Genomic DNA, 12,843 nt, shown 5'->3' on the forward strand with positions numbered 1-12,843 from the left:
TTAAATAGCGGGGTACCAACAGAATTACTTATTAGATATTCACCTTCATCATAGATCAAAGACGACTTAGGTATGTTTTAGAAGAAAAAAAATTCTTTTTTGATATAATTAGCACGATTGATAGAGCGATATAAATAACTTAGTTGTGAATAAAATATAATCTTAAGTTATGAGATTTAAATTGTTATTACGGGGGTGTCCAAATCATAATATGAGCATCATGGATCAGATGCAGAGCTATATCAAAGGGCTCATGAGTCACACATGCATGATATTGGAAGCTTCCGCAGAAAGCACAATCAGATCAATGACCGAAGAAGGCATTAATTGAAAAATATGTTTGAATGAATACAACTCAAAAAATGAAAGAACGATTAAGGCTGAACCTGCAGATACACCAAAAGGTATGACATATAAGGAGTCATAGAGAATCAGTGTTTTAAAAACAAGACAGGATTGTCCTATCAGACCGGTTGAATCGAGAATCGGCAAGATAACCGGTCTTGTTCAATAGTTGGATCGGAAATGTCATTGAACCGGTGTGAATCGGTCAAAACCGGTGTAAACCGCTAAAATCGGAAAAACCGGCTATTTAAATGCATTTTTTAATTTTTTGATTTTTTTAATTTTAGAAAATTAAAACAACGTAGTTTTGACTATTTTAATGAAAAATTAAAATAAATAAAAAATTAAAGAATAGTAGCAGATGTGATTGATTTTGTTACCGATAGTTTTGATATCGAAGAAGGAGATCCCAACATTGAAACAATTTTTCTTTTTTTGAAATTAAATTTACTAAACAATTGAATTATTTTGTTATAAATTATTCAATTCGATTATGTTGCGATTAAACTTTTGTTTGCAATTATATGTTATAATTATGTACTATTAATTTATTGTGTGCGATACCTATGTGTAAAATTTGAATTTAAATTATGAACTTGTGAATTTATTTATAATCTGATATTTTAAAAAAAAAATTAAGTGCGTTATATTTTGTAGAGACTGAATCATCCGGATCGACAGATTTTATACTTATATAATTTTGTTATAACGACCGGTCTATTCAACCGAGTTATCCGGTTTAACCCGGTTTAGTCATGTGGTTCGACCAGTGACTCAGTGGTTCGACGAGTAAACCAGTGACCCAGTACCCTCACCGGTTTGATGTCTGGTCCAATTTTTAAAACACCGTAGAGAATACTTTAATTCTTATAAGGTCAATCTTGGAAATTTGTAAGGCCCTGATTGATGTTAAATTAGAGGAGCTCATGTTACAATTTAACATTAAGTAGGTCATTTTTAATGCTTATGAAAAATACAATATCAAACGATTTGGAAACTTGTTGTCGAGTTGAAGTTAAAGGAACCATGTAAGATGAAGGAAGCTTGAAAACTTGTTGCCAAGTTGAACTCATGATTTTTTTTATTCTCAACTACATTTTATGCGCTCATTACACTACTACATTTTTGGCCTACGGCCACGCTAAAATTTTCCACAGCTCAGAAACTGTGGCCACATATATGATTTGGCCAGGGTCTTCAAAGCGTAGAATTATGTTATAAAATATTTAATCCGGAGTATGAAACAGTGGCCTTTACTTCAATTGCCACGGTTAGACAACTGCATATATTTTTAGCCGCAAAGGAAAACCGCGGCCTTATAATTTTCACTTCAAACTGTGGCCCAACCCTAAAAAAATATATCCCTCCAAAATTTCCCTCTTTTTTTTGGTTTCCCTCTCATAATTATTTTCTTTTATAATTTTTTTAGATTAAAAAGGTAAAAGAAAAATTGAAAAGATAAATACACAAACCCTAAAATCAATCAAGCTCTCTCTTTTTTCTCTTTCCCAAACACACGGTGCCGCTTCTTCAATCCCACTCAATCTCAATGACGTTCATCAGCGGCTCATCCTCCGCCGTCGCCGCTTTTTCCTCATCCGTCAAATTCTCCCCTTCTCACCCTCCCCCCTTCTCAATTCCCTAAATGCACATTTTCTCCCCATCGAACCCCTCTCAATCACCCTAAATGCACCTTCCGTTCCGAAAACCCCCTTCCTCAAAACGCCGTCGTTTCAAAACCTTCTCCTCTCGAAATACTCAAAACCTCTTCAGTTGACAGTAAGAAATTTTCCATTCCTCATTCGTTTCATCATCATCAAATCCTCACTCTTTCAATTCAATCCAATTAGGTTTATATTACAGGTTGTTGTTGAGCTGAATTAATTTTGTTTCTTTCTTTGTTGTTGTTGTTGTTAGGATATACAAAGGAGAAGAGCAGTATCATTGTTATTGGACTCAATGTTCATACTGCTCCGGTTGAAATGCGTGAGAAGCTTTCTATTCCAGAAGCACAATGGCCTCAAGTTATTCAGGAGCTTTGTGCTCTTAATCACATAGAAGAAGCTGTTGTTCTCAGTACGTGTAATCGAATCGAGATTTACCTTGTTGCTCTCTCTCAACACCGTGCTGTTAGAGAAGTCACAGATTGGATCTCGAAGATATTAATACTTTTTGATCCAGCTTCACTTTATTATATGTTAATTTATATTGTTTTAATGTAAATGATTCAGTTTTTTATTATAATTTGTTTTGATAATTTTGCTGTTAAGTGGGGTTTCAGTATCTGAGATTTGTAAGCATCAGATCTTGTTGTATAATAAGGATGCAACACAGCATCTTTTTTAAGTTGTTGCTGGTCTTGATTCACTTGTACTTGGGAGGTTCAAATTCTTTCTCAGGTTAAACAAGTTGTGAAAAGTGGAAAACGGGTTCGAACTAAAACGAATATATCATTTGGGTCAGTTTCTGTATGTATTTGGTAAAATTGTATGTGTATTTTATTCGTAATTGAATCCTATTATATAAGTTAATCATGTTAATTTGGTTTTGAAACTAAGAAATATAGTTTTGAAACTATAACTTACTTGTATTAGTTCACTGCTTCACTTTATATGAAAACTACTATTGCAATAAGAATTAAATGTGAATGTGCTTTATGATGTTATATACCTTATCAATTTTCTTCAGGATGATGAATTGAGGATCGAGGATAGACTCTATATCTAAGAGGATCGAGGAATTGCGAGACAAAGAACTTCAGCCACAACTTGAGGAGTTAATTGAAGGGTATGATTCTTTAGATTCCTCTTGTTTTACTAAGGATCTTATTCATGCGATTAACATGTTAAGCTATAATAACCTTTGAATATGGATCAACATGTTATGCTAAATATGAACCTGTTGCTTTGGTGTTTCATATGACTTAATGATTTGCTACTTAACCTACATGTAAACTTGTTAACTTGTTTTTGTACTAGTTTGCTGACCTCATGTCTGTGATTATGCAGTGTGTTTCCTCCATATTTATAACAAAACAATCATTCAAATGAATATGTGTTAAGTCCATAGACATACACCAAATCAAATGAATATTCAAATATACTGTTTGTATTGGTTTTTACATATATCACTAAATAATTATAAGCCATGTCACCCTTCTTTTGGGGTTTAGAATCTCTATCCAAGTCCCTTTTTTTTTCAATTATCTTTTAATCTTTTGTTTGTATTATTAATCATAGAACTAGCTTGGTTTCTTTTAATATCCGATGCCTAAAAAATGTGAACAATGTGCTCGATGTTGTTTACCTACAAACAATTCTCTACTTTTGAGTGTGTATTTTTTTGCAATTACATTTGTCAGTTATATTTGTTATTATACTAGTTTAATAACCTTGAATATTGTGGTGGTTTAGATTGTTGTGCACTCTTATTATTGAGTTATCTCTAATTAATGTTCCATTTTATTGTCCATCTGGGAATAAAACAATCCTAAAGATGGGTCTATGAAGGAGTAATAGATGATCCTTATGGTGAATTTTTCATCGCAGAAGACAAATCTCTTCAAAAGGTACATAATAAAATTTAGTCACTTATAGTTATTGGATTTTTCATGATTACACTGGGGATTTCTTAGTGCATTTTATGGATATTCCTCGAGATGAGCTGGCCAAAAAACCTGATGAAGTATCAATTGAGAAGCTGCAGGTATAGTTATGGGATGTTATTTACTTTACTAATTACTTTCTTCTAGTAAATTTCATTTGTCACCTGCCTATTTTGATTTTGAAAGGGGGCTTTACTCTAACTTTCCTTTATCTTTTGTTTGCTTTGGCTGTCTTCCTGTATGACGCAGTCTCTTCTAGACCTTGCTTTGCGTACAACAGCAGCTTCTGTCGATCCTTATCATGAAGGCTTAACCTGTATTATGGAAAGTAACTTATACATCTTGTAAGAAATTTTGGAGCTGTAAAATTCAGTATTCTCACATGATGCAAACTTTATAATTTCAGGAAAGATCATCTTTGCTTAAAAGGTTGGGCACATTTAATGTCACTGAAGTTAGACTAAAGATTCTAGTAATAATCATATTATGGAAGAGCCTGTTAGCATCACCGGCCTTGAAATATTTTCACTAAGTTATAAGGTATTTTTTTCTCTACAAGTTTCTGAGAAAGTCTGCTTTTAGTTAGTCGCATCATATTGTTGTTTTTGGTTCTCTTTTCAGGTGCACTTGCCATTGTCTATAGTATTATCACGTAAAGCCCTTACAAATTACCAGTTAATTTTTTGATTTCTTTTCCACTGAAAACATGTTGACCGTCAGCTATGTGGAGCCTGGAAAACACATCAAGTATGGCTATGATTGCCTTTGCTTCACATTGTCTTTTGTGTTTAATGCGTCTTACATTCATCTTTGGTCCCATATTGTAGAGAGTTCGTGCTCTCAATACACGTGCAATTGCTATCTCCAGATCTTCTCTTCTGTGTCGAAGTATGCTTAAATTTATCAATAGCCTTTTGCACTATCTTACATTTGAGGCAAGTTTTTATTTTCTGACTACACGTGTATTGTCTTATCCACATATTTTTATGACCAATTTGCATAGCAAAAGGATAATTGTAGTTGGGACTTTTCAAAGTGCATAGGATCAGATCCGGGTTTCTCGCTTTCTTTTTGATAAATTTGGTTCCTTAACTGAGCAGTTATGCTAGTTCTTGGTTTTTGACTCTGGTTTGTATTTTAGGTTATTGAACCCAATTGGCACGTGATGTATATTAGACTTCAGTCAGCAAATAGCATAGATGAGGTAAGTTATTTTTTATGTATACCCCGTATTTAATAAAATGCTCTAATGTTATTAGCTAACACTGAGGTTTTATTATTTGATGCATTAGAGATACTTTTGGACACTTAAGTTAGAAGTGCTAACTTAAAGATATTTGGTTTATATTCTCTTCCTTTGCTTTTCTTATTCATTGGCAACACAAACACAAAGATACAGAGATAAAGTGGAGAGAAGGAGGAGAAGAGGAAGAAAAGCTTGTGAAGAGGAAAGCTCGGATCTTCATCATTTCTCCGCTTAATCGAATCATATTTATCATCGACAACTCGTATACCAGGTGGGTTCTAGTTAGAAACCTATAGCTTTTGATTTATGGATGAAAATCATAAGATTTGATTTGGGGTTTTGGTAGAAATCATAGGGTATGGTTCAAACTATGAAATTGATGTTTGTTGCTACTGATAAATCCTGAGTAGAGATCATATATGTTATTCTATGCATTAGTGTGATCTGGAACAGGTTTGGGTGTAGAGTTGGTTGGATTGAGCCTTGGTGAAACAAGAAAACAGAGCTGAGAACTCAGATTTCGCGCACTTCGCGGCTCGAACAGGGGTTCGCGGCGCAAACCATGGGGATATTAATGCGGTTAGGATTTGCCAACAGTACGCGGCGCGTACAAGGGATCGCGGCGCGAACACTATGGAAATTTGTGAGGGTTTGCCACTGCCATAGGTTCGCGGCGTGACCAAGCTGCCACGCGGCACTGAAGCTTTCCATGATCAGAATTTAGTTTAATTAGATAAATTGTATTGATCATAACTTTTAAACCGTAACTCCGTTTTGGTCGCGGTTCGAAGCGGTATGAAGCTAGAAACGTGTACTTTGTAGTAGTGTAGGTTTTGGGAACAAAGAGGAAATTATTTAATCGGAAATCGGGAAATTTGTTTGTTTCTTGGGATTTGTTTTATCGTTCGGAGACATGTGAACGGTATACTTTTGGTATAATGAGTGATTGTCATATAATTGTGATAAATTGCCGTTGATTACATGGCAATGATGTTAATTGGTTGGTTGAGTCCTATTGCAGGTGGAGTGGTATACCTTTGTTATATATATGTATATAGCAAAGAGATTTAAATAATTACATGTGTTAAATGAATAAAAGAAAGGTGAGGAAAACTAGGATTTGTTAGGTATATATATAGCTTAACAAAGAGAATCTAGGATAAAACCTTATATGGAACATACGTGTGTTTTGAATCTTGTGAGCAAAGGCTAACAAGCCTAGTGGAAAGGCTATCAAGCCTAGTGATTTGTATGTGCAATCACCACTGTATGATGTATTGATCAGAACCATTATATTTCTTTATTTCTTTTAAATGCTAACAGACATTCGATATGAAAATGGCACTGTGCAATAATGGCACTAGTAATCTTGGCAGGTTTGATTCCCGCTTTGTGTACGAATGGAACCTAACAGGGTAGAGACTTGTGATGGTGTATGGACCATGTGAAGTGACGATTCATGGGGGAAGGCCCATGAGTCTGAATCCATTTCGTATGTCAAGATTTTCCAGACGATTCATGACTCGTACCACCTCCTAGACGTAGAAGGGGACGAGAATAGAGGGATACCTTGGTAGCGGTTTCTGATTGGTAATGTTGTGTTTGAGTTGTAGAACTCTAAGTATGTTTCCATATAATGTTAGTATGTGAACTCAAGGTCTAGTTCCTTTGTTATGACTTGAGATTTGATAGGCTAGAACCTTGTAAAGCCGAAAGGATCCATAAGATAGGGAACTCACTGAGATTATTTTATCTCACCCCATTATATATTAATTCCAGGTGCTACAGATTCCACGAAGGTTAAGGAGAAAGCAGTTTGACTTTCCTTATTGTCGCTACCGCGAAAAATGGAATTAGAGTCGCCACTAGTATATTTATCCCGTAAGGGAAAGGAATACCAAGAAACCTAACTCAGAATAAGAACAAGGTCTTTCGACCAGAGGATCTAGGCACGGGAGTCGGTTACGCAAGAGGAAGATGCTAGCACCCCTCACGCCCATCGTACTCGATGGTATCCACCTATGTTTGTTTCTATCTAAAGGGTGTATCTATGTCTAAAGCCTAAATGTGAATGAATGCAAAAGAAATACGGGGAAAAGAAGGAATTATTTACAAGTGTGCTCGCTTAGGCCCCGCGACCCAATGCCTACGTATCCCTTACAAGGAATCAGAGCGACCGTAGTTCGGCTCAATAGTTTCCATTTGTTTTTGTGTTTTTTAGTTGAACAAAGGTTAAAGTCGCACTCCACGATGCTCGACCTTTGGAGACTTACACGCCTAATTATGGAATGGATTCAACATGTTCTTAAGAATGCCACGAGGGCAGGACAGAAGAGAGTTTGGGTGTTTCGAATGGATCCCTTAAGCAAGGGAGATTCGAGTTACCCTTTGGTTTGTGTTTTTTAGAAATTGGGAACTTACGCTCGGATGGTTCCCTTAAACAAGGGAGATCCAAGCACTCGAATGATTCCCTTAAGCAAGGGAGATTCAAGCTTCCATCCCCTATTTAATGATTCTCACTTTTTTATTAATGTTTTTTAAGTGTTTTCTTTGTATTTTTTAGAGGGATTTTATTTGGATATTGTTAGGTGTTTTAAAGTTGAAAAGGAAAAGAAACTAGCCTAAGTATGAAGGGAATTTCTACCTAATGTTATCATGGTTTCTACCTACGGTTAGGAATAAAAGGGGACATGAAAAATTAAAGTCACATTAGAAGTCATAAGTAAGATACATGAGCAAAATTGAGTAAGGATATAATGGTACAAAATTATACACAAGCATGTAATGACGAGTCAAGAATATAGTACAAAAAATGAACCAGAAATACTACTATTTTTATATTGATTTTTATGGGAGAAATTGAATTACAAGTCAAGTAAAAAGACTAAAAAACAAATAGACTAAAAACTAATATTTTTTATGATTATTTTTATATGTCAAAATTGTATTAAGGGTCTAAAACTGATAGTGGAAGAATTAGTATTTATCACCTAGAAGAAATCGGTAAAAAAAACTAATTAAACCTAAATAAAAAAGTAAACAGGGGGGTGAACAGTGAAAATGGGGTTGTGAAGAGTAATTGGGCGCTGGGCCCAACCAGGATAGCCCAACAAAGTTTGTTTTTTTGTTCATGTTTCTTCAGCACCCAAAAATGGTGCGTATTGGGCCTCAGGGGGTGGTGCAAAAATCGCATGCACAAGACATAGTGATCCATTGGATTTCTCATGGTTCAATTTTCAGAATTTCTAATCTAGGGCCAAATTTCAATCTAAATTATATGTTAATTTTAATTAAATCAAAATTATGCACATTTAATTCACGTTAATCTCAATTAACAAATTTTTTATGCTTAATCAATATTAACTTAATAAAAGAGAAAGAAAGAGGAATTAGGTTAGATGTGTCGATTGGTCTTCTCTCACTCAGACTCTCTCCTCTCTCGTTTCACAAACCAACGCCGAAAATCGCTCCGCCGCGCCGGAGGCGGCGGAGCCTGACCGAAACCTAAAACAAATACATCATCCTGATCCTCTCTACCTCTCATGCTCAAATCTCAAACTCACTCTCACACGAAGAACTCAGAAACGCGTCTCAAATCGAAAGGGAGTTCAAAACCCTAGATCGCGACATCGTCACAATCAAGAACAAATCGAAACATGCTTGCTCAATCGGAATAGAGATATACGAAGATTGAATATGAATTCTCGGTCAAACGCGAGAATAAGCAGGGGATTGAAGGAACTTACCTGGATCGGAAGATACGCATGTGATAACAAGAATACCATAGATGAGGCTTCAGCTAGCTTGGCGAAATAAACGCAATTCTTCAGGTTCTTCGGTTTCCGTTTCAGTTCTTCTTCCCCTTCTTCTTTGAATTTTCTGTTACTGTGAGCGTTGAATCGATGATGATGACGTTGATTGTTTGTTGTTGAAAATGCAGAGGCAATGAATGTTGATGGAGAATTCGTTTAGAGATGAGTTGTCGCGTTTCTGCAGAAAAAGCGTAGAAGATTGAAGGAATGGATCGTGAGGATACATTTGCTGGAGACCGTTGCGATGAAGATGATGAAATCGTCGTGACAAATTTCTCAGGTCGCGCAGGTTCTCTTTTGCTAATCTTTTCCTCTCTATTTTCTTCTTCTTCCTCCTCTATTCTTCTTCTGAACCTCTTTTTTTTTTTGTTTCTGTTAGATTCAATCGTAGAAGAAGCAAGGACATGGAGTGTTGAAGGATGGGAAGTCATCAACGGTAGAAGAAGATGAAGGTCTGAGAGTGTGAGAAGTGAGGTGATGATGGTGATCAAGTGGAGAGAGTGTGGTGGTTATGGTGCGTGTGTGTACAAAAATGGTGGAGGACCTGATCAAATGGAGAGAGGTTCTGTTATATAGGTGGTGAAGATTGAGAACTCAGTTACAGCTTCAAGCATTCTCAACCCTAGGATCAAAAGTCAGATATAATATCGAAGGTGAGGATTATTTCTGATTAAAAGGTTAGTTGTCATTCTGGTTTTTCAGTTAAAAGTTTGTTATGTGTTAGTTTTCTGTTACACAACTGTTGGGGTTTGTTATGCTTGGTAGTTAGGAGGTTATAGAATCAGTTAGTTCTGATAGTTATAAGGGCTGAAGGTTAACAAGAGGGTTAGCTGCAAATTAAAACAGTTAGGATAAGTTAAAGGGCTGTTGATTAAATTCATTATGTGGTACATTTGTTTTGGATGTTGCAGGGTTATGGGACATGCTACTGCAGGAGGTTTGAGATGTATGTACATTGACCAGTATTTTTGTGAGGTCTGATTGTTGAAAAAGGTTAGATTTTTATAGGTTAGAAATGGTTTTGTATAGGGATTCTGTTTACGAGAAGTTGGAAGGCTGTTGTATTTTTCTGTTTTGATATATGTTGAGTTTTGGTTTCTTTGTGATGCATATGGGACTGGTCTTTCTTTGTGTAGGATTCATTAAATGAGCTGATGCTGAATTGTGGTTTTGACTGATATGTGCAGGTTGTGGCGATGAAGTGAAGAGAGATTAAAGATTGTGATGAAGTTAGGGAGTGAGATGAAGAGAGAGTAGTGAGAAGTGGTGATGATGAATGGAAGTGAAGGGGACCTGAAGAAATGAAGCAAAGCTCTGATTTATAGAAGGTTCCAGGTTGAAATCCTTCTCATTCTGTTGAATCTGTTATAGGTTAGAAGTCAGTTAGATTATGTTAGGGACTGATTTTTAATTTGTTGGATGCAGGTTCAAGGCTAAAGGACATGGATGAGATTAAAGCTTGATGGAATCATTAAGATGTGCCTTTTTTTTGTAGAGAATTAGGGTTTGTAATAGGATAATTTTTGAATTATGAAGTGTATAATGTCATGACTTTCCATGTATTTCTTTTGACATTCTTGAAATTGTAATAACTTCCCTTTGAAATCTTATTTTGAAATTTCTACCTTCCTTCCAAAGCATTATTTTCGGATTTTCAAGTCTTTTCACTTTATCTTCAATTGCAAACTTGGTGAACCATAACACGAAATGAAAGGCCGTCCAGAGATTGAAGTAGACCTTGGCCAAAAATCGCTCAACATCATTTGGTCAACATAAATTCAACCTTCCATGGTTGACTTTATTGAAAAAAGTCAATAGCAAAGCTTTGTGATGGGTTTTTTCATAAGCACACAACAAGAAAACCTAATTCCATAAAGTCTTCAGCATAACACCTTCACCCAATAGCATCCACACCCCCTTGTGCCGTAAGTAACAAAAAGGCAACCAATCACATAAGAATCATTTGGCCAATTGCACCTGAGACCAACTCAAGAAGCTCTATGACAAGGTTCCTTTGATCAATAATTGCCACAAACCATAATAGAGAGAGATCAATGAAGTTCATTGTAACATCCTATTTTTATTATATTTTAATTAATTAGGATTATTTGATAATTGGTATTGTTTGTGTGTTTATTTAATTATTGTTTGAATAATAATTATTTGATTTTGTGGTAATATGTTATTTACCTAATTAAATAAATGGTAGAATTTTATTTGGAATTAGCCAAATGGGCCTAGTTGAGTGAGAAAGAGTATTAGGTGGGTTAAGCCCAAATGAGATAATGAGAGTTAGAAGGTAATTTTATGAGTTAACCTAAATTAGATAGAAAGATAGAAAGAAAAGTAGAGGAGAGAAAAGAGGCAAAAGAGTAGAAGAGAGAAGAGAAGAGGATTGTAGATTTCTTGAAGTTAGAAGGAGAAATTCAAGAGGTAAGGGTTTGAATACAAGTTCTTATAGGCTATATGATTGGGTAATGTGTTTGATTGTGATTTTCTCTTCATCTTTGCAATCTCATGGAAACATAGAAAAGTTAGGTTTTATGAACAAATACATGAATTGAGGATTTGAAATGTGCTTAGTTGATGTTTGATGATGGTATGATGTTATAAGACCCATAAAATGTGTTGTGTTTGTGTTTAAATCATGTAATCTGTAGTTGTTCGTGATGTGTGAAGTTTCCAATTTGATTTGGGTTAAGTTTAGAGGTTTTGAATGAGTTTCGTATGCTGTTTTTGGGTTTTGGGGTTTTCTGAAATCGCTAGTTCGCGCCGCAATCCCTTGTGCGCGCCGCGAACCTCTTGGCAGAAACTTGGGCAAAACTGGATCTGCTCAGTTCGCGCCGCGACCCCTTGTACGCGCCGCGAACTGCTTGGCAGAAAGTCAGGGATTTTTGAACTCGCTCAGTTCGCGCCGCGATCCCTATTGGCGCCGCGAACTCTGTTTTACAGAACTTTTCCATACTTTGAAAGACCATAACTTTTGATCCGTAGCTCCGTTTTATGCGCCGTTCGAAGCGTTAGAAAGCTACCGAGATATTCTATATGATAGTATAGGATTTAATTGCACTTGATTGATTAATTGTGACGTTATTATATGGAATGATGTGTAATTATCTTATGTGCGTTATGTTAGTATGTGATGTATATCCATTGTTGGAATACTTTGTGTAGATGTAATCAAGATGTGTGTGATTGGATACATGATGGTTGTATGCCTTGTTGAATTTGTTATTTGTGTTGTGAATGTTGTGTACAATGGAAGGATAATTCATAGAGTTGGATTATGGTGATATGCGGTAAGTTAAGATTGATGAGATAATCTTAATTGCATAAATTGTTGGTATTTGTACATACATTCATAGCATGGTCGGCTTTATGGTGGAAGCGGTGAAACTTGGGTTCACATGGTAAGAGACGTTGATCCTTGAATGGAAATAGGCGTAGAAGACGTGATCCTTAATTGGAGATAGGCGTATTGGCTTTGATCTTGTCCAGATCGGAAGCGTGGCTTGGATTCTAAACATTGAATCGGAAAGCGGTGAAACATTGGATTCACATTGGGTACCACATGCATTGAGTCACATTTGTTGCATTTCGAGTCACATTGTGTGTTATGTGATTGTCTTGTATACATGTGATTTATTTTGGAGTGATGATTGGTATATGATATGTGAATTGCTTAATTGAGAAGTGTGATGAATAGTAAAATGTATGCTTGTTTATGTTTACATTTCCCATTATTATGTTTTCTATAAGAAGTTGAATTCTCACCCTTCTGTTTGAATGTTATCCTTCGTTGATAACGTGCAGGTTCCGACGAGTAGTAGCTTGTC

At 35.8% G+C, this 12,843-nt stretch overlaps 1 protein-coding gene and 1 long non-coding RNA gene across 2 annotated transcripts in view; both read left to right on the forward strand.

Annotated features, from left to right (window-relative positions):
* Positions 1-4,173, forward strand: part of LOC131596858 (uncharacterized) — a 47,784-nt gene extending 43,611 nt beyond the window's left edge. The window contains exons 3-6 of the mRNA XM_058869595.1: positions 1,909-2,124; positions 2,263-2,421; positions 3,034-3,132; positions 3,841-4,173. Of these exons, the coding sequence (XP_058725578.1) occupies positions 1,909-2,124; positions 2,263-2,421; positions 3,034-3,038 (380 nt within the window). The 3' untranslated portion in view covers positions 3,039-3,132; positions 3,841-4,173. The remainder of the gene's footprint in view (positions 1-1,908; positions 2,125-2,262; positions 2,422-3,033; positions 3,133-3,840) is intronic.
* A 4,839-nt stretch (positions 4,174-9,012) lies between these two features.
* On the forward strand, positions 9,013-10,212 carry LOC131644989 (uncharacterized). The gene is made up of 3 exons (XR_009296809.1): positions 9,013-9,296; positions 9,387-9,684; positions 9,919-10,212. It is a non-coding gene; the product is annotated as an uncharacterized LOC131644989 (long non-coding RNA).
* The last annotated feature ends 2,631 nt before the right edge of the window (positions 10,213-12,843 follow it).

This window comes from Vicia villosa, linkage group LG1 (assembly GCF_029867415.1).
Source record: "Vicia villosa cultivar HV-30 ecotype Madison, WI linkage group LG1, Vvil1.0, whole genome shotgun sequence".
NCBI lineage: Eukaryota > Viridiplantae > Streptophyta > Magnoliopsida > Fabales > Fabaceae > Vicia > Vicia villosa.